Genomic DNA, 24,963 nt, shown 5'->3' with positions numbered 1-24,963 from the left:
TATGGGAAATAAGGTGGTGGGAGAGATTAGGTGGAAGGTGAATATTTCCTGATAGGATGACTATGTCAGTTTGTAATTGCACATGATATATTCCTTAAGGGTTGGAGTATCTACTACCAGATTGCCACTCTTCTTAGTCCTGATAAGAAGGAAATAAATGGCATGTTCTCTATTTGCTTCTTCTACCTCAGGGATAATATTATTTATTTTATTAGGTAGCTAATTGGCATTGGATAGAGGGCTGGACCTTGGAATCAAAGAGATCTGACAGAGAGATCAAATCCAGCTTTAGACATTTACTAGCTGTGTGACTTGCAGTGAGTCATTTAACCTTTGTCTGCTTCAGTTTCCTCATCCATAAAATGGGGATAATAGCACACATTTCTTAGGGTTATTATGAGGATCAATTAAAATATTTGTAAAGCTCTCTGCAAAGCTTAAAGATCTATATAAATGCTAATTATTATTAGTGATATTGTTGTTTTACTATTTTTTATGTCAGAATGCCCTTTAGCAATTTGTTGAAATCTATAGACCCTTTTTCAAAATAAATTTTTAAATGCACAAAATCAAATACGTAGAATTGGGCTATCAGAAAAACCAATCACATTGAAATATGGTTAGTTATAAAAATATCTTCTTTATAAAACAAGTTCATAGACCCCTATTTTAAAATGCTTGAATTAACTTATCCCCTCAATAAAAGAGGAAGATAAAGGACTATGTACTATTTCTGTTTTGAACATGAAAATTTTGGACTTCACAGAATGTTTACCATCAGGAGATGGCATGTCTTTGTCAAAGCAGAAAATATCTTCAAATTTCCTGCAGTCTCAGATGGTTGGTTTTCAAGATACATATAAGAAAATTCTGAGTAATAAAAGACACTGCTAGAAAAAAAAAAAAAGATCAGTGACTATTTCCATGAAGGTGGCACATAGTAACAGGAGAAATGAGAAAGGACTGGCACTGAGGAAAATGAGGGCCTGGTGATGCCCAGGAAATAGAGTAATACAAACCATGGGAAAGTAAGTCCAGGAGAGCTAAGAGCCAGAAAAATGCAAAGACAGTCCTTAAAATTGTCATGTGTTCTGGAAGGGATCTTTAGTTTTAAATGTTAGACTACTGGGTTAATAATACTACATCATTTCTCCCTTAAATTATTCTTGAGAAAAATTGATTGATCACTTGTTCCTGCAAAATAGCTTAGCGTTTGCTCCCTACTGATCTTCAGTCTATCTTCTCCATTGGGGGACTTTGCAAACAAGCTCCGTAATAGGTACAAGACATAGAAACAGGACTCTGGATCTCTCATTCTCATCCCCAAAAGTATCCCATGGGCCCCAGTGAGTGACATAGGCACACTTTAGCATTTAAAGCAATCTTTGAACTCATCTATATGGGTCCTCCTTCTACTGGTTCATATCCAATCCATCCACAACTCATCTCCTACAGTTATTGTGTTAGCTAATTAATTCTCCATATGAAGAAGTTCACCAGTATTCTGGATGAGGCTTTCTCTAGGGCTATAGTTATCATCAGAGGAGTTGCAAATGGGTTTCTTCCCGAGGTCGACCCAAATCCCTTCTCCCAAGAGGTAGTTGTATATGTTATGTCTTTTTCATGGTCACAGAGCTAAAAGGGCTTGTTCGTACCATCTCATTGAAGACTTTTCATGATAGAGGGTATATATTGGTGCTAGGAAAGTCTTCAATAGGAAACATTCTCAAGCTTTTATATTTATTTCTCTTTGGTGAATTGTATGGAAGAATAATGATATCTGGCATTTGTATTGTGTTTTAAGAATTGCAACATATATTTTTTTCATGGGATCTGTGTGTTCTACAATTATTATTATTCTCTGTTTGCAGATGAGGAAACTAAAGTTAAAGGAAGTTAATGACTTGCCTGGGATTACACAGCTAGTTAGAAAAATCTGAAGTCATATTTGACTACAGGGCTCCCTAACACAAAGTCCAACCAACTACTTTTCACATTTTGAAAGATCTTTTTTTTTTTTTGCTTTGCCAGTTCCTTAATCCATGTTTTACCCTTTCTGTCTTTAAAATTAACTAATTTATAATAATAAAAAAACATACATTTTCTTTTTTGTGCAAATTAATGTTTCATATTCACTATACATCCTCATGGTGTTCATCTATTATTAAGCTCATAACCTTTCCTGGATTCTGTCTCTGGCGGATACACTCCCTTTACCTGAAATTGTTCCACCAGCAAACAGAATGTTAAAAGGATAAGGGGAGTTGACATTATATGGCAATAGGTTTCACACATAGAGACCCAGGGAACCTTCTAAAGCTTCCTCCTGATTACCATGGCAGGAGGTAATGCTTCTTTCTAGTGTGAAATCCTAAAGTGCAGTAGCATAGTTACCCATTTCAATTTCTAGAGCCCTAGCTGTGTTTTAAAAACTGTGTTTGTGTCCTCTGAGACCCATGGGCTTAGGGCACAGAGCTAAAAATGCCTAGTTCCATGCTGTGCACACTTAGGTACTTGATTATAAATGTCATTTGAAGAATGAATTGAATGAATCTTTGATCTCTACCCCCATGTAGTTCCCTCCTACTTCCATCTGAGGAAGTCATTTTTTATCTGGAAATAACACAAACTCCAGGTATGAGAAAGACTGTTGGCAATGACTCATTTGGGAAGGAGAAAGCTTTTCATGATATGAACCCTGAACCGTGGACACCTCGGGAAACAAAGTTTGGGGTGTGCCTTTCCCATCCCTAGATCCCTCTGAGTAGTGCATCCATTTAAGGGTTGAAATCACAAGCATTTAAAACTATACTATAAGGCAGAACCAAAAAGAATTAGCTCTGCATTTTCCCTGAGGCATTTTTGGTTTCATATCTGTCCCCATGGGGTGAAGAGAAAAACAGGGCAGATTTGTACTTGTTCCCTTGAACTTTTGTTTCCAAAGAATCATGGTTTCTTACCACTCTACACGGGTACAAGACCTTCTGTAGCCTCCACGAGTGTTGACGACATTTTGGCAAGGAGGATCAATAATCCAGTATTTTTTGTTTTGTTTCTGTGTGTGTCCGTGTGTGGGTTTAGTTCAGCCTCCCATCCTGGGCACTGGTGTTCAGACAACCTCCTCAGCTAACACCTCGTGGAAGACAAATTCTTTAAGTGTGGACAGTGTAAGCAGGCAGCGATCTTCGTCAGATCCGCCAGCTATCCATCCACCGCTGCCCCCTCTTCGAGTGACATCTACGAGTACGTTTTTCATTCTTCCTTCTGTTGCCATTCTTCTCAATAACTATATGGCAGGGGACAGACCTCCTTAAGGAGGGGGAAAAAGGGGGAACCAAACTTGGCAAACAAAAGTGTGATCCAAGTGGAGAGATGGGTTTAATCCATCTTTTGGTGTGTGTTGGTTAATGTGCCTAGAATCATGCCATTCATTCGTTCGTTTATTCAACAAACATGGATTAATCACCTACTGTGTGCAGAGCACTGAAGGAATTACAGGAAGGAGTTATAAAGTTTTTATGAGAAAGATCCCTTCCCTTCCTCAAGGAGATTGTAGTCAAATAGGGAGCAAGATAAAAAGACCTGTAATAGAAAAAAAGTGCCGAAAGAGGTCTGAGGTCTGAGTAGGCAGGTTATTACCAATTTTCCAGTGATCAAGAATATGAAAAATAAGATTTCATTAAGTTGACTGTTTCTCTCTCCCCACTGAAGCACTTAGTTTTTTTACTATTCTGCAACCCGAATTCTTCTCTGGCAATTATTATGAAAATTGTATTCTGACAAACATTTTTACTTTCTTCATTTGTATTTTAAAGTATTTTTAAGCTATTTCCTTCCCCTAATGATACTAAAGATCCTGAAGCTTCCTTTGGCCTATTAATGGTTTCAGTGATCTTTAGAAATGCTGCAGTTTTCAATAAATCCTGCAGCCTTATGATGCAATCATTTGGATGGGGTTGCCTAGATGATAATATATGGTGTATTATATCTCCCCATTCACCATCTTCTCCTTACCCAAGTAGCCACCATGTCATTAGAACTTATCCAATTCTGATTTCTTGCTAAAATGGTGTTCTCCCTGTCATTCTGTATATGGACTAGGGTTGTTTTCATCTCAAGGTTTGGAATGGCCAATTTAGTAAAAAATATGTGAAATTAATACATTGGTGGTTGCTTATCAGATGTAGGAGAAAAAGAATTTCCCAGTAATTCTTGCTTAATTCATTTACAGAATGTAATTTTCTGTTCCTTTGAGTTAGAGCACCTTTGGGCACATGTGTTCTAATAATTAGAATGGAGGAAACGTCATACCTTTGAATGAAGTTCAATTCCAAGTGTCAGCTCCTAGAGCTAAAATGCCACTTTATCCCTGTCCTCAGTGCACTGGCTATGGCAGAGATCTCCCAAGAGTACTTCCATTGGTAGGACAAGCCTTTCTGCTTTTCATCCTTCTTTCTGTAGAAGTACTTTCACAAGTTATTTTCCTCACCTTATGTAACCTGCCTTGTTACACTGGCCACTTTTCTCATAGAAAATTCCCTCTTAGAAGCATATTTAATGATAGAGAAGCCCCAGGATTTTAAATAATAATAACTGACATTTATATAGCCATTTAAGTTTTACAAAGCACTTTCTGTATAACAACTCTGGGAAGCAGGAAATGTGGATGTTATTATCCCCATTTAAAAATGAATTGTGCCTTCCACTTTTCCAGTTTAAAAAAAAAAAGAAATAAAAATGAGAATCTTTTTTATTTAAATAACACATTTTTCTAAAAAGCATCTGTTTCATGTTGGTTGATTCATTTCTTTAAAATGATGTTTCAGGGGCAACTGGATAGCTCAATGGATAGAGAGCCAAGCCTAGAGATGGAAGGTCCAGGGTTCAAATGTGGCCTCAGATGCTTCCTAGTTGTGTGTGACCCTGGGCAAGTCACTTAACCCCCATTACTTAGCCTTTTCCACTCTTCTGCCTTAGAACCAATAGCATTGGTTCTAAGGCAGAAGGTAAAAGTTTTTAAAAATAGAATTTAAAAAATAAAAATAAATAAAATGATACTTCGATCATTGGGCAGTTACATATTCTCTATTTGAAAAATTAAGAAAGTGGGATAAAGAGAGTTGGATTGGTTTCCTGAGGGTCTCCCATTTAGTCAAGGGCAAAGCCAGTACAGACATCCAGATCTCCTCCCTTCCTACCTCCATGCTGTTTCCACTGATCATTGAACTCAAGGCCTAATAATCTATTGATTTAAAGATGGCAAATTTAAATTTAAAGACAACAAACATGCCTCTGATTGATGGAAAGCTTGCTTAATGTGTAAATTCTACAATTGTGTTCTCCTTATTAGATTTAAATGCTTTCTCCTGCCTGCTTCTTCCTCTTTAACATGCTTTTCTGAAATTACAATTAAATAGTACGTGTTTTTCCTCCTTAGGAAATATCTGTTAGGGCAGAAGAAAAAAGAAGGTTCCTCCCTTTCCAGAACACTTTGGAGGTGAGAAGAATCACTAGTGCTGCAGAGACTGAATTCTGACTTCTTGTACTCTTTTTTTGTCTTGTTTTTTTTTTTACCAATAGATCCCCTGACTGCAACACCACCACCTCCTGTGGCAAAAACAGCCAGTGTGATTGAAGCCTTGAACCAGCAGCAGTCTAAGCCACCCCATACGACAGCCCTACAGTCCAAGTCCACCCCCCCACCCCTGCCTCCACAACCACCTAGTCGAATTATGCAGAAAAAACCGACTCCAGGGTAATGAGTGGTTCTCTTTTAAGTCCTAGTTAAAGGTTTCTTAATAATGGGCTATATTTTTTTTCTTTTCTGTCCGTTTTTAAAACCCTTACTTTCCATTTTAGAATAAAATCTGTGTATTGGTTCCAAGATAGAAGAGCGATAAGGACTAGGCAATGTGGTTAAGTGACTTGCCCAGGATCACACAGCTAGCTAGGGAGTATCTGAGGCCAGAATTGGACCCAGGATTCTAGGCATAGTGATGGTGCTCGAAGTTCTAAAGTATTATTATTCAAAGTCAAAATGACTTTTAATGGTTTTTAATTTACAAAAGAGGTGGAAAGAGTGAAAGTAGAGAAATACAAAAGATAGAGGAGATATTTAGCCTATCCAACTAAATATTACTTCCGTGTTCAACTCAGCCAGGACTTGTTGACCTTCAACCAGAATTAAACTCTCTCCAGAAGACAGGAAGGGAAAGCCAGCTATCCACTTACCCATGTTCCCTCCAAGAAGCAGTTCAAGACGATGATTCGAGCTGAAGGTGATTCCTGAAGTGGATTTTCTTCTTGAAGCTGACTTCCTTCTTCAAGTCCAACTCCTTCTTGAAGCCAACTTCCTTCTTCAAGTCAACTCCCCTAGCCCCAGAAATTCAGGGCCTTTTATAGTGGCTTCTTTTCCCTTCCCCTCTTCACAGGGGCCAATTACAGTTTCCAAATTGCCTAGATACTGCCCAGGAGGGCAGTGTCTGTGGGATCTACTTCTCACCTTCTGGAGGGGTAAATTCTCATCAAAAAAATTCATAGATTCCTGGCTGAGTTGGGGATGTGAATTCTCTAAGTGGTTTGTGAGCTCCTCCACCTGGTTCAAGCTTTTGTTGAGTCAATCAAAAGATAGACAAAGGCAAGTTAATCCTGTCTTCTGTGACAATTAAAGTAGTGTTTGGCATAAACTGTTACAGATAAAAGAGTGGTTGCCTTAAATTGTAACCATGGAAATATGGTTTCAAGACATTGTCTTGAGTTAAATTGAATATAAAGTGGTCACCAGCGAAAAATTCCCAAATATGAAATATACCCAGGTCAGCTGGGTTTTTATGGAGATTTTAATTAATACAAATAAAGAAATTAATGAAAGAGAGAGAATAAGAGGAAACAATGAGAAAAGGGGTAGGTCAGCCCAGGCCCAAGCCCTAAGAGAGAGATCAGTCAGTCTTTTATCCACTCACCATAAGATTTGTCCCAAGCAAGATTCTAGTGTTCAGAGAGACCCACCAGTTCAGCTCCTGAGCTCCACTTCAGATTCCAAGGCTGAATTCTCCTGAACCCCCTTGAACTGGTTCAGACAGCTCCTTTTAAAGAGAATTTTCTCCTATGTCACCTCCCCTAAGCTCTCACATCTACCAATCACAGTAGATGTTTTCCAAAGGACTGACCATTCTTAATTCACACCTGAGTAGACTAAACTTTTAAAGAGAATTTTTAAGATTCACACTTCATAGTCTGGTGAGGTACTAAGTAGGAGTACTTAAGTTATTATTAACCAAAGTGTTCACTCAAAATGGACAAAGGGAATAAAGAATTCCCTTTTACAATTTACACTTCTTAAAGTCATCAACCCACCAAAATATTAACATTCCTCACTTCATTATTATGCTTGATTCCATGGAAATATATATATATTCAGGTGAATATGGGAAATTCTAATGATGGGATATGTTTTTTAAGGCAACTTTAAGTAAAATAATTTTACTCCGACTCAGCTATTCATTATCTCCATGATCTTGATGAGGCTACTTAACAATTCATACCTCAATTTCCTCATCTGAAAAATGAGGAAGGTTAGATTTAATCACCTCTAGGGTACTTTCCAGGTCTAAAACTTGATATTATGATTTTGTTAAAAAGTTGCAAAAAAGGGGCAGCTGAGTGGCTCAGTGGATTGAGAGTCAGGCCTAGAGATAGATGAGAGGCCCTAGGTTCAAATCTGGCCTCAGACACTAGTGACCCTAGGCAAGTCACTTGACCCCCATTGCCGAGCCCTTACCACTCTTCTGCCTTGGAGTCATTGACTCCAAGACAGAAGATAAGGGTTTAAAAAAAAGTTGCAAAATATTATATGGTTATGTTAATAATAATTGGACTAGATGTCTTCTTGGAAGTTCATTCCAATTCATATAGAACTTTGTAGTTTGGAAAGAGCTTTATTTTTTTTTAAACCCTTACCTTCTGTCTTAGGATCAATACTGTATAATGGTTCCAAGGCAGAAGAGTGGTAAGGGCTAAGCAATGGGGGTTAAATGGTTGCCCAGAGTCACACAGCTAGGAAGTGCCTGAGATCAGATTTGAACCTAGGACCTCCCATCTCTAGACCTGGCTCTCAATCCACTGAGCCACCCAGCTGCCTCACTGCTATTATTTTTTAAATGTCTTTTGTTATTCATATAATATATTCAGTATTTTCAAATTTGTTTCATTTTTAAAATTTTCATATTTATTTTGCATTTTTAAAATTTCTTTGTCATCCAGTATTTTTACTTAACATGGACCTACATATAGCCTATGACCAAATACTTAACCTAAATTTTACAATAAAGTACTATAAACCTCTATAAAAGAAAAAGAAATGGTACAAAGGGAGAGCCAAAACAATTTACATGGATTTTCCAGATCTCAGGACTGCTGCACCCCATAATCCAAAATGTGGAAAGGATGCCTGTATTACTCTCATGCCTAGCCCTTTTTACTCTTCTCCCTTGGAACCAACACTGTTTTGGTTCTAAGGGGAAGGGAAGAGTTTTAAAACACAGACAGACTTTATGGAACTTTAATTGTACCTTTCCTGGTGATTCTTAATCGTTATTGTGCTATGCTCTACCAGTATGCCATCAGGACTTTTAACAAGTGTAGGGCTCTTTGCCCTTATTCTAAACAATCCCCACAGTTTGTTTGTTTGTTTTTTAATATATTTTTTTCACATCCTTTGCTTTTACATTGCCTAGATTCCTCTCACTCTATCCTTCCAGAGAGCTGTTCTTTATAATAGAATTTTTCTTTCAGATTTTTTCCCCTGGTGGTTAGCTATATCTTCTCATTGAAAAGATTGTACCTGTCTCTAGCATCCTCCATGCAACATTCCCCTAAATGGGCATGAGCACAAACCAACCCCCACACACATGCAACCTTTTTAGTGAGTTGAAAAAAGAAATACTCGTTTGTTGAAGTTCTAAATAAAACAATATTAGCTCTAGCTAATATTTATTTAGCACTTACTCTGTGCCAGACGCTGGATTAAGCACATCAGAATTTTTATTTCATTTGATCCCCTCAACAAACAATCCTGTGAGGAAGATGCTATGATTATTCCCATTTTACAGATGAGGAAACTAAAGCAAACAGTCAAGTGACTTTATCCAGGGTCACACCACTAGTTAATGTCCAAAGTCAAATTTGAGCTCTGATCTTCACTTCAGACCCAGTATTCTATCCACTGTACCACCTCACTGTTTCATGTGTGTGTACATATATATGCACATGTACATATATATATACATATACAATTCAATACATATATTGAATTGCTTTTTTGAAAGCACTATTAGAGCTCACCTTTTAAAAGCAGAGTCCCTTAAACAATACCCATATCCTAGTGCCACAGTTTGTGTGCTGTTCAGTTTTCTTAAACAAGGACCACTTGTGCCATGATCCTTTGTTTTTTAAAGCTAAAACAGCCAATGTTTCCTAATAGTAAACCTTACCTCTCCTTTCTCCTAAACATTTATTCCCTCTCCTATTTAAGCACTACTGAAGGTGCACGTACACACACACACACACACACACCCCCACACACACAGAGACATGGTCTCTCCCCTTGCTCTCCTTATATGTTTTATTAATCCTCTAAGACACTGTGACATAGGGCAGAGATGATGTTATTGTTATCCCCCTTTCACTGAAGGGAAACTCCATTTAGATTTATATACTGTCACATTTGGAAGGTATCATCCCATCCATTCTCTCATTTTATTGAAGAGGAAATTGAATCCAGAAAGGGAAAGAGAGAGCAGACAAGTGGCAGCTTCCAAGGCTTTATTGTGTTAGATTCTGATTCATAAATGTGCAGTAGGCCTAGAGGAAACAACAGCGGACCTTAGCAACTATAGCTATAAAACCAAAGGCTTGTGATCAAAAAATTATAGCCTTTGAGCTGGAAGTGACCATAGAAGCTATTTAATCTACCTCATTTTAAACCCGAAAGAGGAAAAAGGACATACTGGAGGCCAGACAGTTTGCTAATTAGTAATGCTAGTGGGTCTTAGAAACTGTAAATCCAACACCTTCATTTTCTAGACAATGAACCTGAGACTTCATATTGCTTAGTGACATCTATGCTGTAAATGGAAGAGCTGGTTTGCAGTCCAAGTCTCTTGACTCTTCTTTGGGGCTTGGGAAAACTAAATTAATAATTGAGATATCTTTGCATGCTTAACAAAAATACTTAGTTGGCTCTTAAAGTTTACAGACTGGTAAAGTTTGTTTTTTTTTCTTAACAGGGTTGACAGGTCATCTCCATTGATCAACAAAGGCCAACCCAGAGGACCTGGTAACCACTTCATTCAGTATCTGTTTCAAGAAGGGGGTATTTTTTTAGGGCAAAGAAAGCCTGAATAAATGAGTGAAACATCAAGCCATGTGCTGGGAGTCATTGATATTCCACTATTAAAGGAATACAAGTATTAAAGATGGTTGCTCACAGGCTCTCCCATCTCTTGATGGCCATAAACTACCCCATGAGGGAAAGTGCAAAACCCAACAATGAGTCTCAGAATCACAAATTAACTGGGGGAATGTCTTGAGCTTATACCCATGGAATTATTAAATCTATGGATTATTATGAAGGTTGTAAACCTTCAGGTAAGAAAACTCAGGATGAGATTATTTGGAAGTTGAAGAGAACATAAAAACAAAATCAAGAAAATCAGTTTCTGTCAAGACTATTTTCCTTTTCAAATGTAGAACATGACCATTTTGGTTAGTTGGGGTTAATGAAAACAGATGAAACAACATGTTTGAAAAAAGATTCTTTTTCTACTTCTTACAGCTGGGGAGATCTCTGAAGGGACTGGTCTTATATCCAACACATCCTCAGTTTTGCAGCCACCAGCACCTATGCCAAGGAAATCACAGATAGTAAGTAGAAAAGTTTGTGTACACGGCACCAAATGAGGATACAAATTGGACCACAACATTATCCCTGCCCTCAATGAGCTTACATTCTAGGGACAGGAATAAGACACATATGCCAACCAATTACCAAGAACAGTGTGTCATCTGCAAGAAAAGAAAAAAGTCCAGAATCTCAGAGTCTCCAGAGAAAAAGATCACTTCTAGCTAATGGATCAGGGAAGATCATCTTGAAGAAGTAACATCTGAGCAGGGATTTAAATGATATGTTTTCAGAAGCCCTAGGTTGAAGTTTGGGGGGGGGGCAGGGAATGAGGAATGGATGGCATTCCAGGATAAGAAATACACAGAAAAGCCTTTAAATTTGAGGATAATTGATCTATAAGCATTTATTGAGCCCTTGTTATGTGCCAGATGTTGTGTTAAGCACTAAAGGTGCAAAGAAAGTTCAAAAGAATCCCTGCCCATATGGAGCTTATGTTCTAACCATAGAGAGAACATGTGGCTACATGGGTATAAAGAGGAGGGAAAGCTCTAGCATCTGAGGGGATCAGGAAAACCCTTTTGTAGGTGGCATTTGTACGGAGTATTGGAAGCATGTTAAGAGGTGCTGATGATGAGAGAGAATGTTCAGGCATGGCGAAGGAAAGTAGAATTTGTGAGGTTCGGCAAGTAGGCAAGGCTAGCTGTACCATAGGCATCTGGGGGGTGGGAAAAAGACTGGAAAGGTGTGAAGGGGCCAGATTGAGAAGAGCATTGAGGCCAAACAAGAGAATTTCTATTTAATCCTGGAAGTGATATAGAGCCTTTAGAATTCATCAAGACAGGAAGATGACTTGGTCAGACTTGAGCTTTGGGAAAATCACTCTGGCACCTGATCAAAGAATGGATTGGAGTAGACAAGTCAAGAATGATGAAAAGTCCTTTAGATTTCTTAACTTTGGAGGAAGCAGTTTTAGTTGAATTAGGAGATCAGGAACTTTCTGTTGTCTACATGATCAAAAACAAAATGCTCTGTTTGGCATTCAAAGCCCTTCATAACCTAACCACCTTCTACCTTTCTAGGTATTTTACACCTTCCTTTTTTCCAGCAATGTTGGCTTCCCAGCTGTTCCACAAACAAGACACTCCATCTCTCAGCTCCTTTAAGTCCCAACTAAAATCCCACTTTCCACAGGAAGCCTTCTCCAATCTCTCAATTCCAGTGTCTTCCTTCTGTTAATTATTTCTTTTTTATCCTGTATACATGCTTTGTATAGATTTGTTGGCATATTGTCTCCCCCACTAAACTAAGATCCTTGAGAGCAGGGATTGTCTTTTTGCCTCTTTTGGTATCCCCAATCCTTAGAACAATGCCTGACACATGGTGCTTAATAAATATTATAGGAACCGCCAGCAGTTCCTATATAATGAACCTGTGGGTGGTGACCTGAGAAGGAGAATGGAGGCGAGAGGAATATGGATGAATAGATTAAAGATAGAGGGAGAGACACAGAAGTAAAGACTCAGAGACAACAAGTTAAAACACGTGGGGAGTCGCAAGCTCTGTTAACACCTCTCTAGAAGAAGATAACACGTGAAGAAATTATAAGTATGAGAAACAAGAGAACATGTGGGGAGCCAATAACTCCAGGATACCTCCCATGGACCAGATGGCCAAAAGATTAATGAGAGATATGTGGGGCAACTTCGTTGTGTGAATCAATCAGACATGAGGAGCAGTAAAGGCAAGACCAATATCAAGAGTGTAAGAGGCAAGAGGGAGAGCAAGTGCAAGAGAGGCAAGGCAAGAGATGTAAGAGGGAGGCTTGGGCATGTTCCCCAACTTTTATTGGAGATCTTAGGAATGTGAAGTGGGAGGTGATTAATGAATACGTGACATGACATAGGTTTTAACATTGGTTGAATTGACAATCACGAAATCAAAGAGGAGGAGATTAATCCAACATGCGCTTTGGAAAGAAATGTGGTCGGACAAGGTGCGAGCTAGGACACTGTGGCTGGCAATGGATTCGCCTGTCCTTAATGATCATTAAGTGAACTGACCATGAGTTTGGTAAATGAATATATAGGATACAATATCAATACATCAATTATACTTCCAAGATGCTAACATGCCTGGTATGCTACAAATATTGATTGATTGATTGATTGATTGCCAACCCTTAACATTGTAATCCTTCCTTCATTACTATCACTTCACCATTTGTTCCTTAGTCTGGGGTTTTGTTCTCACTGGTCTGTTTGAAGAAACTCTAGGGCTCTCTCTCTTTCCTCAGTGAGCTTAGTACCTCCCTCAACTCCTGCTTTAATACTAAAAGCCTTTAGCATACATAATGATGTTTAATTTAAGATCCTAACTTCCCATTTACCCTGTTTGCATGAAACTAAACCTCCACTCCACTTTGGTTACACCCAACGATGGCAGTACCTTAGATCTTGCCATCACCTGAAATTGTCCCACTTCTACACTTATAAACCTCAAAATGTCTTTTTCTGGTCAAATCACATTGTTCCATCTTTCCCTATGCCTTATCATCACTAATTCTTTTGTCCTTCCTCACGATGACCCCCAATCCTTCCAGCCTTCTTCCAGTACTTTCTCAGGCCCTTCACCCTACAATAATTACAGTCTCTGCAGCTTCAGCCTCTTAGTAAACCAGAGTTCAATTCTACACTGGCTTCCATGCCTGTATGCTTCATGACCACCCCATGTCTTATTGCTAATCAAGGCTTACCAAACCTTAAGCCTAATGAGACTCCTTCCTCCATCCCTACTAATGTGGGGATTCTCCCTCCCTAAGTGGGCAGAAGCATTTGAAACTCTCAGGGTACATTGAGACCCATCCAGGATTTCATGCCCATATGTCCCTACCCCAGACCTAGTGGTTCTGAATGTTCTGGTTCTGTTTAACCCACTGACTAGATCATACTGTGAACCCATCGGCAACAGCCCAGGAATTCTTATAATCCAAAGGAAGTAGCATGTTCCAGGTCAAGAGTGACTGCTTTCAGTTCTGTTCACCCTGACCTCTGCCAATCTTTAAGCCAAGGCCCAGGCAGAAGGAAAAGTGGTTGCTGCCCATCTCAGGTTAACTCTGCTCCCAGAGGCACATCCATCTCTAAAATAAGCTGAAGAGTATCATTGAGAATGAAGGTCGTCTTAAGACGTTACTCAGTGAGCAAAGGGGTCAGTGGGGGTTGAGGAGTAAGACAGTCAAGGGAAAGGGACCCAAAGGTCACCTGATTGACACCAGAGGGGCCAGGCTTGGTCTTGCCCTGCGAATGTCACTTCCATTTAGTTATGGCAGCATCAGAGGCTGACCCAAGTTTTTGAGGAGTATTTTCTTTGTCTCAGGGCATAATTAATGTGAAGGTTGACAGGTGAACTACCATAAGTCAAGGGCTCTGTAATTGCCCAGTAAGCAACAAGCACCTGTATTTTGAGAAAGATTTCCTGCCTCAGTTTTTCCCATCTGAAACTTTCTCTCCTTTATGAGAAGTCCATAAATGCCAGGAAGCATGGGAATGAGAAGCAAATATCTCAACACTAAAGTTTTTTCCAGGAGCATTGCTGTGGCAACTGGCCTCTGGGCTGCTGTTAGAGGCTGCTTCTTGGAAAGGCCCCTGAATATGCCAGGCTTCTTAAAGTAGTGGGGTAGGTAGTGCTAGAACCCAAACATGCCAACAACGTGTTGGGCACCTTTGATATCTCCTGATGCCTTCAAGGCAGGCAGCTTGTTCTGGACCTGAGCTGGAATGTCTCTGCCTTCAGGGGTCCAGATATAGCCTAAAACCTTAATACACTGTACAGAACCCAGAATTGTGTGGGGGTCCTATAGCCCAGCTTCTGGTGGTCAAGCCCTGACCAGGGCATCCACAGCTGCTTTGATAGTCTTGGCCATAATACCACCCATATAGTGCTACCTGCAGAGCCTCTCTGGTACCATAAAAGCCTTCATGCCCTGGTGGCATAGTCTGTGAGCAAAGCCCATGGACAAGTATGTGGATGTGAATTAGGAGTTTTCAAAAGTAAAAGCAAACTGAGGCTGGCTCTCAGAAGAAATGAGAAGAGAATAAAATACATTAGCAAGAGCAGTCCCACCAAAACAGTCATTAAAAGCTTTATTTATACTCATTCAATTCTGTAATGTAAGGCAAAGGAGCCTTAATGAGAGGAACAACCTGGTTAAGATTCCTATAATCTGTGCAATGCCATTCATTCTTCCTGCTTTCTGGACCAGTCAGATTGGTGAATTCAATAGAGATGCTACGGGGAAAATAACACCTTTGTGGCTAATAAAGCTTCATAATGAAGCAAAATTCCTCTGTCCCTTGACTAAGTTTGTTGTGAAGAGTGTTAGCAGCTTCCTTAGGGAGGGAAGTTGGACTGATTCCCAGTGAGCACACCTGACCATTAGTGTTAGAGCTTTGGGTTTATCCCAAGACTGAAATTTCTGCCTCATAATATCCATGACTATAATTGGGAAAGGGAGATGATCTATATAGGTATAGTGACACCTTGTGTCCTGGCAATCACTTCCAAATTTACTGGGGTGAATTGACCTACAATATTGTGGTCAAGTCTCTGCAGTGGTTTGAATGTTCCTTGATCAATGTCACGATTCTCAGGAATAAACTAATTTGTGTTCCTGCTTCCAAACAAGCTATACATTCTTGACTATTAGTAGGTGGCCTGTGACTAATAAGGACCATGAAGGTGTAGTTATCACCAAACTCTGCCTTTTACCAATCCCTTACATCCTTAGGGATATTTTGCCTTCTAGAACTCCCTTGGCTTTGCTATTGCCAGAGTGTGGGGGCAATGCTTCCACTTTATGGGCTGCCTCTGGAACCTCTGCTTTTGTTCCTGTCCCTTTCCTAATCATTAAAGGTTGTCTCCTGGTTCACGCACCAATTTTCCCCAAATCATCCAATTAAGAGCTTCTCTAGCTCTTGGAATTGCTCATTTTTGATAGACCAAGTGTTCTTGTGCCCTTGATCTCAAAGGCTGATATTCTGACTGCCTTACTCTCCTTCCACCTGTAGCCGTTAAAATTAGTTTCTCTGCTAGACGTATTATATTTTTAGAGGTTTATTAAAAATGAAGAAATAAAGAAAATTACAAAAATAAGAAAGCACATGTCTAGGCCCAGAGAGCCTATTCACAATCACTCACTCTACATCCTGCCTGGTAGAGCTGAATGTACCCAGACGCAGAAGCCAAGAGAGCGGCTAGGTGGATACAGTCAGTTTAAATAGCCATTGTGTTCTCGAACTCGTGAGATTCAGGGAGATTCGAGGGCAATCTGGGAACTAGCAAGGACTTCTGGGGATTGAAGTCTGGGGTTCAAATCTCCATTTTTACACACCCCTGAGTCCTCAAATCTGAGTCTTCCCCTAGATCTGTCCTCATTGGAGCATACTTGAGGTTCCGGCTTCTCATGTACAGCCACCATGCTGAGACGGCAGAAAGCATCACAGTGTCAGCAGCAACTATCATAGGACAGGAGGTAGCATGATACTTCTTGAAGGATCAGGAAGCAGAGAGTGAGTTTCTTCATCTAGGGTGGCTTCTTCAGGTCCTTCCCATCACTCTTCTACTCGGACCTCATTAATGCCATGATACTGCTGCATCGTCTTCCTTAACCCTTGCAGCAGGAAACATTCATTGTAAAGAATCTCCCAGGTGATAGGATATACCAGTGGGCAACCAAAGAAGATAGGGTGGATGAGCATCTCCAGGCCAGAAATGACCGTTGAGGGATCAACAGCACAGAAGTTGCCCTTTTCTGGCTCTCAATCCACTGAGCCAGGAGTCAGAAATCTTTTGAACTAGATTCTTTATTATGACAACAAAAATGGCACAAACTTCATTTTTATTTGAACTGTTGAACTTTCTTTCCTTATTTATCCTAATTTATGCATAATGCAAGCTTCTTTCTCACAGAGAAGCACCTTGACCCTGGCCCAAAGGCAACACACTTTCTTCCCGTTTAACTCAGAAGGCCCCCAAGGATTTTTTGCAACTCAAAACAGCCCATGATATAAAGTGAAAGCATTTCTCTAGTTAGGTACCACACCTCTAATGTTTTATCATTAGCTTTTCAACCACTGGCAGGGACATTCCAAATACTGTTTGTTACCCATATGGTCCACCCCAAACCACTAATTCCATTTCCCATTTTCCAGAAATCCCATCCTCCAGTTGCCAATTGCTTTATTGGTCTCATGACTCAGGTTAAAGCAAAGACCTACATTTGGGAATTTACAGGAAATTAGTACTTGGGAAATTAGTACTGATAGAAATGAGCTTTATTACTATATAACGCAGCAAGCTGAGAAACAAACAAAAAGATAGGAGCAGCAAGCTGATAAGGGCAGTGAGGCGACTCTGTGGATTGAGAGCCAGGCCTGAAGATGGGAGGACCTGGGTTCAAATCTGGCCTCAGACACTTCCCAGCTGTGTGACCCTGGGCAAGTCACTTAACCCCCATTGCCTAGCTCTTACCGCTTTTCTGCCTTAGAACCAATACAAAATATTGATTCTAAGATGGGAGGTAGGGATTATTTTTTAAGCATATATTTGTGCATATATATGCATAGTGCTATTATTCTGCCCATTTTACAGAGGAGGAAACTGTGACTAAGAGGTTAAAGGATTTGCCCACTATCACAATTGTCTGAGACTGGATTTGAGGTCAAATCTTCTGAACTCCAAGTCCAGCACTTTATCCTTTATACTACTACCTCCCTCTGATCAATCAATGAGCAAATATTTATTAGCCACCTGCTGTGTACCAGGCTCACAGTAGAAGCTGGGAATATGAAGGTGAAAGAAAATGTGTTAATTTTCTGGTGTAAAGGAGCTTAGGTTTTAGAAGGATGACAGGTGGGGGGCATGTGGCAGACATGGCGAGAAAAGTAAAGACGAGGAAAACACATATAAGTAGACAAGCCAGGATAGAAGAAGGGAGCAATCACTTTTACCTATCGATTCTTGCACTTGCATAAAAAGAAAGGAGTGTGTATATGAGAACATATAATACCGGAAATTATCCAAAGGACAGTCTCTTTTCTTCTTCCCAGGTGGGTGAAAGAATTTTGACTACTAAATGACTGACCCTTTCATACATACTTCTACTAGATGTCACTCACCTGCTAGCTTTAGGCGAGTTTTAATTTTCTCAGCCTCTGATGAAGTGATCTCTACAAGGTCATTTTGGATCTTAGTTTGTGATTGTATGAAGGGTAATGTTTCCTACTGATAATCTGAAATTCCCCAGAATTACTATGCTAAAAGAAATGATGAATATTGGCGAGGAATTGGAAATTAAGGAGATGCCCATCAATTGTGGAATGGCTGAACAAATTGTGGTATAGGATTGTGATGGGTTATTGTTGTGCTATAAGAAATGATGAAAGGAATGGTTGCAGAAAAGCCTGGGAAGACTGCTGCAAATTAAATGAGCAGAATCCGGGGAGTATTGTGCACAGAAACACAATATTGTAACTTTAATCATTTGTGAAAGATCTAGCTACTCTGATCAATACAGTGATCCATAACAATTCCAAAGGACACATGATAAAAAAAAATGCTCTCCTCCTCCAGAGAGAGAACTGATGAAGTCAGTGCAGATTGAAACATAATTTTTGCTTTATTTTTTTTTTTTGCAATATGGCTAATATGGAGATTTGTTTTGCATGACTTCGCATGTATGGGGGTGTCGTATTTATTGCTTTCTTAATGGGAACTAGAGAAATTTTGGAATTCAAACAATGAAACACAAACACTCTCTCTCCCTCCCTCTCTCTCTCCCTCTCTCTCTTCCTCCCTCCCTCTCAGATAAGGAAATGGTTCACTATTGGTTCTGCTTAACTATTTTCCTTTGTTATAAGAGAAGATTCCTTTGGGTAATGGTTGTTAGGAAATGACTATGATGGTGAACTTAGAATTTTTTAAAAAAAGAAATTACCTTGATATGTGGATATGTAAAAGGAGACATCAGAAAACTGGACTGAAAAGATGAATTTTCTCCTTTTTCCATCCTAAATACAGGGCAATCACCATTCACTGATTCCATCAAAATAACTTACTGACTTTTTCATTCTTTTTAAATATTCTAGACGAAGACAAAACCCAAAAGAGTAAAAGCTCTCTACAACTGTGTAGCAGATAACCCTGATGAGCTAACATTTTCAGAGGGGGATATGATCATTGTGGATGGTGAGGAGGACCAAGAGTGGTGGGTAAGTATTGGAGAAGTTATTTGGGGAAAGGTTGAATTGAATACCCTAAAAAAGCCTCTGTGCTTTGGTGTATTGACCCAAAAATTCTTCCTCCTGTCCCTTGCTTTTCCTTTATGAACCAGGAAGGTCTATTAATAAGAACGAATTAATTTGGTATCATTTCTCTCTTCCTATTGTCCACTGTGTAGGACTAATCTGACTAAAGAATGAATGTCCACAACCCTGGCAATTACTGCTTCCTTGAAACACAAAAGCCCTGATGCTTCCCTCCTGGACCTCATTAACTACTTCAAGTGCCTACTCAATTTAAATCCTGTTTTCTTGATTGATCCCCTATGATTCTTCCCCTTGACACCAAATAAAGAGCAGGCCAACCCTGAAGAGTTGCATATGCTAGGGATTACTAAGCACTGGGAGATTTTTTTTCTCCCTCATCTTGAGTTTACCATTGCATACTTGACAAAAACATAAACCAGGGACCCTAAAGTCCTTAAGGCCTTAACCCTTCATTCTTCTCTCCTCTGAGACTCTGTGTGGCCTTTGCTTAGCAACATATGCTTATCTGAAATGTTCCCTTTCCCATCTTGCTGTGTTGGCGTAATGATAATCATAATAAAATGGTGCCCATTGACGTGGTGCTTTAAGGTTCACACAGTGGTTTTTCTTGAAACAACCCTGTGGGCTAAATAATGCAAATAATAATATCCTTATTTTTCAAGTAAGAAAGTCGAATCTCAGAGAGGTCAAAAGCATTGCCCCAGGATCATACAACATACATACATAATAAATACAAGTATCAGACTCCCAGTGTCCTACTTGTCACACTCTTCTTAATAGGGTTATAGGGTAGGAAGTCAGAAAGGACCTCCAAGACCATCCAGGCCAGGACTTCTTAATTAGCATCTTTCAGGGAGCCTGAGATCTTGAATTGGGGGGGCAGGGAGAGAGACATCTTTCTATTTATTAGTTTTTAGCTGAAATTTAGCATTTCCTTCAATTATTTAAAAACATTATTCTGAGGAGTCTATCAACTCCACCAAACTGCCAGAGGTGTCTTTGGAACAAACGAAAAGGGAAATGGGGGCAGCTGGGTGGCTCAGTGGATTGAGAGCCAAGCCCAGAGATGGGAGATCCTAGGTTCAAATCTGGCCTCAGATACTTCCTAGCTGCGTGACTTCCTAACTGTGTGACTAGCAAATCACTTAACCCCCATCGCCTAACCCTTACTGTTCTTCTGCCTTGGAACCAATACATGCCAGTGATTTTAAGACAGAAGGTAAGGATTTTAAAAAAAGAAAAGGGAAGTGACCTGCCAGCCAGATCACATACTCAGATCTGCAAACTCATTGACTAGGAAGGTACCTCCAGTGACACAATTGATAGTCCATTTATGCCTCTGTGAAACCTTTGTCCATATCCACCCAAGGGTGTACCACAGGGAATCCACCTATCATGGTGGCGTCCTGCTTTGGTTTCTCTTGACTAGAGCACTCTGGTCATCCACTGGCCATCCTTCCCCCTCGCTACATGACAGCCCATCTTCTCTTCCTCTTACACATTTCTTTGGTGACATCTTTTACTCTGGATATTCTTCAAAGCCCCTCATTGATTAGATGATTCAATTTGCTCCTACATACCAAGAGTCTCTCCTTTTCCATCTGGTTGATACTCCTCAAAGAGATCTGTAACCACTCCACAGTTGGCCATCCACATAGAAAAGTCTAGGTGGGTGAAGGATGTCTGATGCTTGGGTCAGGTTAGCTTCTTCCCTAAATTTGGAAGGAGAGTTTATAGAGGATGTCCAAGAAGTACATATGTCTGAGATAGAAAGCACAAATGTATGACCTGGGCTTAGAATTGACAGAAGGAATGGTAGACTGGATTCCCTTTTGGAAATCCTTTAATAACCCCCAAATTTTTCTCAGGAAAAAAAAAAAGCATCTTGCTCTTTTACCACCAGCATTCTACCAGGTACTGCATGGCAGCGAGACATGTTCTAAAACAGTCTGAAGGACTGAAAAGAAGTATCCGATGGCAATGGAGAAGGACTAGCTAACTATCAATTGTTTATCTCCTTTTCAATCCCCCCCCCCCCCACCCTCCACCAGTAGTTTGTAGTGTGAGTAGTAGTAACACAGAGAATTTAACTGGTTCAAACATTTAGAGCTAAAAAAGGCCTTAAAGGTAATCTAGTGCTAGTCCTTAACTTTTATAAGGCTATAAAAGTGAGAAATTAAGTGCTTTGCCTAAAGTCTCTTAAGGTGAGGAGGTAAATGGTAAAAGAGCTGAATCTAAATCCTCCAACTGCAGCACCAATTATTCTTGCTGCGGTACCATCATTCCTTTTTTGGGCCTAGGTAATGGTTACTGTTTTTAAGTAAACAAATTGGTAACATGAAATACCTTTAATGTTAGGGACCAGGGTTTTACTCAAATGTATGTCCCAAATGTTATCAGCTGTTTCTCAGCCCATGGTGCCTTCTGAGTCCTACCTACTAATCAAAACTGTTGTAAGGAAAAAGCTGTGCAAGAGAAATGTGAGTGATGTGTAACAGATAGGAATGAGATAAGAAGTTTGGTGAAACTATATGTTTAGTTGTCATCTGTGTGTGATTGATTACCTTTCAAAAAAGCAAAAGCATTCATTGGATATCTAGACGGCCCCTTCTTGGTAAATCCAGGGCTCACCTTTACTTCCATAGAAAGTCACTGAGGTCTTGACCCCAAACCTAAGTTTGAGTTAGTGAAAAATACCAAAAGGGCTGAGATTCATCCATCTCTTTACCTCCCATTTTCCAAGTAGAAAAAAAGTGAGTAAGGTTGTTAACACCATCTCTTCCCTGGCTGCCTCTCAGGGTCCTCAGAAGACCACATTATCCTTTTCTTCAGTTGGAGTGATGGGTTGGTGATCTTTGCCAAGTTCTCATTCCTGGTACCAGATACTAGAACAAATATTTGCCTAGCCATTTTGGTGCCCTCCTAACATAGAATTGTTTTAAATTTTCATTTCAGATTGGCCACATTGATGGAGATCCTAGTCGCAAAGGAGCTTTTCCTGTATCGTTCGTGCACTTTATTGCTGACTAAATTGCTACTGAACAAAAAATAGGAAGAAATTTCTCATTTTCATCTTATACAAGTCAATATTTATGTCTCAGTTTTACTACTGGTTCCAAAACTCTTGCCAGAAAACCAGTTTCTTGAGTTGTATTTGTACTATAGCCAACTGTCCCTAATGCCATTGTTCTGGTTTCAAACCTTGGACAGCTTTTCTATGTAAATGGTTTTTAAGAAAGATTTGTTTTGCTTCATAAAATCATTGATATTCTTTCTCAGAGACACATTTTTTGCATTTTTATTTTTAAAGGTGAACTGAAAAAAATAATTTTAACAAGTATCTTAGAACCCCAACCAGCAGAATTCAATATACCAGGTTAACAGAAAAATATTTTGAAACAAGAGGTTTGGAAAGAAATCCCTCTTGATTTGTCACAGCCTGATTTGGAAGTTGTAATTTGTAACGTGTTTATATTAAGGTCAGTGAATCTCAGAGTAGCTGTCTCAGTTGTCCCAGGGAACCAGTAATAGCACTCTTACCCAGCCCTTCTAAGCTAAGGCCATTCTGCATTGAAGGTCCTGAGTTCACCTTTAAAGGATAGTTAATTCCTTTGAAACAACCCACCATATGCACACATTAAAAAAAAAAAACACCACCACCATGGAAATTTCTGCATTACTTGTTTGTACTTTCTCATTTGTGAGGTTGAGAATCTCTGTATCATTATATGCTGCATGTGTGTATAACCTGTTTTGGAAGTCCCCTATATAACATTGATCCTGAACAATTGTATTAACAAGACTACTGATGGTTAATTCAAATCCATGGTGATATTATCAGTTAATTCAACTCTCAGAGGTTATAAAAACTGCATTTCCTGAATTTGGTTTTAAACTAAGGATGATGGATTGCAAAGCAGTTCTTAAAACCAGCTATATGCTTTAGATGTTTTAGAATTTGCCTTCTAGAACTTATTTAATCACCCAGTAACACCTGTACACACAAATAGAATATTGTGGTGGACCATAATATATTTATCCTGAGTCACAAGGGCATTTATTCAAAAAACTCACTAATACATCTTAATTGCTGTTTCCTGTTAAGTGTACCACTGCCTTTCCTTTCAAACACAACAATGCACTTGTTTCCTAACTCACCTATGAGTGTATGTGTATTTATAGAATATTCCTGTATGAACGGTAGTTAACGTCTTAAAAATGTTTGTGAACAAATATCCAGCAAAAATCCATAGATCCCAGTGGATATAACACTACTTAATATCGCAATTCTAACATCTATTTGAACATCAAGTCTATCATACCTTTCTTGAATTTATGCTACAAAAAATGAATAAAGATTAACATGTTGAGAAAAGCCTAATTCTGTGGTCACATGGATTGCTAGTGGTATATGTGTTTTATAACGCCAATACCCAATATGAGAATTTTGAAGCTTTAAGGTAAAATATTGTAAGACAGTGACCACCACTTGGAGTTTTCATATCTTACACACTCAAGAAGCTCCAAATTAATGCCAGGACAAAGTTGTTCATGATTTTATTTCTTGGAAAATGGTACACTTGATTGTGATAGCCTGTCTCTTATCATGTGAAAAGCTTGTGTGAATAGCTTCTTGATGTATTAACTCATTTCTGAAGCCACTGCAAAAGTGAAAAAGGAAAAAAAAAACTGGAATGTATTACATTTTTGTTGAGTTTTGAAGTTTTCTTTGTAGTTTCCAAAGTTCCCAGTAAAAAGTTTTCATTTGTAATTCTAGACTTAGTTCAGCACTGCAATTATGTTTATTAATTGATAATTTCCATTTCTGGTTTTGGAAACATTTTAATTCCCTGGTGAGATACAAGAAAGTAAACAGCCCTATATGGCATAATTCACTTCTCATGTCTATTTTAACACAGATTCTTCTAGCATATGAAACTTGCAATCAGTCTTTTGAGGATTTGGTGTCAGCTGTAAGTAAAGTCAAATTTACATCAGCTTTTGGATTCTAGTCCCAGACACTACTCAGTTAGGTTCAGTGGTACATATCTGGGGTGCATCTTGGCATTTTTTAAGCTCTAATTTGGTGGTGCTATTGTGCAGGTTATTAATATTATTCTTGCCAGAGCAGAAACACATTTTAAAAACTTTGCCCACTAACATACTTTGAGGTATTTGCAGCAAAAAAAAAAAGGCAGAGATAAATCCGAATGCGTTGTAGATATCTATTTATATTTAAAGTTTACTTTTCATAAATTTCAGCTGCAAGATTCTGGCATTTTGCATATGCTGTTCTTCATCAAAGCGAACTTCAAGGGATGATGATTCTGAAATTTTAGGCACAGTCTATTGGTTGCTGTGTTGTTTCAAAAGGAGTGAATGACACTGAATCTGCAGTGTAGAATGCTATTTGAGATGTATAATATTCAATTCATTCATTTGATTATTTTGGTGTAGTTGCAGAGCAACTGTATATATTGTATAACCTAAATCAACTCTTATTTTCAATGTCCTGAATGCCGTGATTTATAGAGCATGTTTAAGAAGTTTACTCTTGTTAACCAGTCACTTGACTGGAAAAAAATAAAATACTTTTAAACGGACTTATTTTTCCTAAATGTGCTCCTGTGTGTAACCTTTATTATTTGACATGCTACAATAACTCAGTACTTTTGAGGCCTGGGGGTCAACAGTTCCCTGCAGTAAGGAGCCCTTGTTTCCAGAGACTGGCAGTCTGGA

The 24,963-nt window shown here is 39.1% G+C and overlaps 1 protein-coding gene across 5 annotated transcripts in view; it reads left to right on the top strand.

Moving 5' to 3' along the window:
* ASAP2 (ArfGAP with SH3 domain, ankyrin repeat and PH domain 2) overlaps positions 1-24,842 on the top strand; it is a 260,772-nt gene extending 235,930 nt beyond the window's left edge. For 3 of the 5 annotated variants that reach the window (XM_056813321.1, XM_007476154.3, XM_056813323.1), the window contains 6 exons: positions 3,082-3,243; positions 5,581-5,755; positions 10,287-10,336; positions 10,835-10,923; positions 19,045-19,167; positions 22,180-24,842. In XM_056813321.1, coding sequence (XP_056669299.1) covers positions 3,082-3,243; positions 5,581-5,755; positions 10,287-10,336; positions 10,835-10,923; positions 19,045-19,167; positions 22,180-22,254 — 674 coding nt within the window. In that variant the 3' untranslated portion in view covers positions 22,255-24,842. The remainder of the gene's footprint in view (positions 1-3,081; positions 3,244-5,580; positions 5,756-10,286; positions 10,337-10,834; positions 10,924-19,044; positions 19,168-22,179) is intronic. The other 2 variants (XM_056813322.1, XM_007476157.3) reach the window with 1 other exon arrangement.
* Positions 24,843-24,963: the final 121 nt, after the last annotated feature.

This window comes from Monodelphis domestica, chromosome 1 (assembly GCF_027887165.1).
Source record: "Monodelphis domestica isolate mMonDom1 chromosome 1, mMonDom1.pri, whole genome shotgun sequence".
Classification (NCBI taxonomy): domain Eukaryota; kingdom Metazoa; phylum Chordata; class Mammalia; order Didelphimorphia; family Didelphidae; genus Monodelphis; species Monodelphis domestica.
The sequence above is the reverse complement of the archived record's forward strand: the minus strand, read 5'-3'. Positions and strand labels throughout refer to the sequence as shown.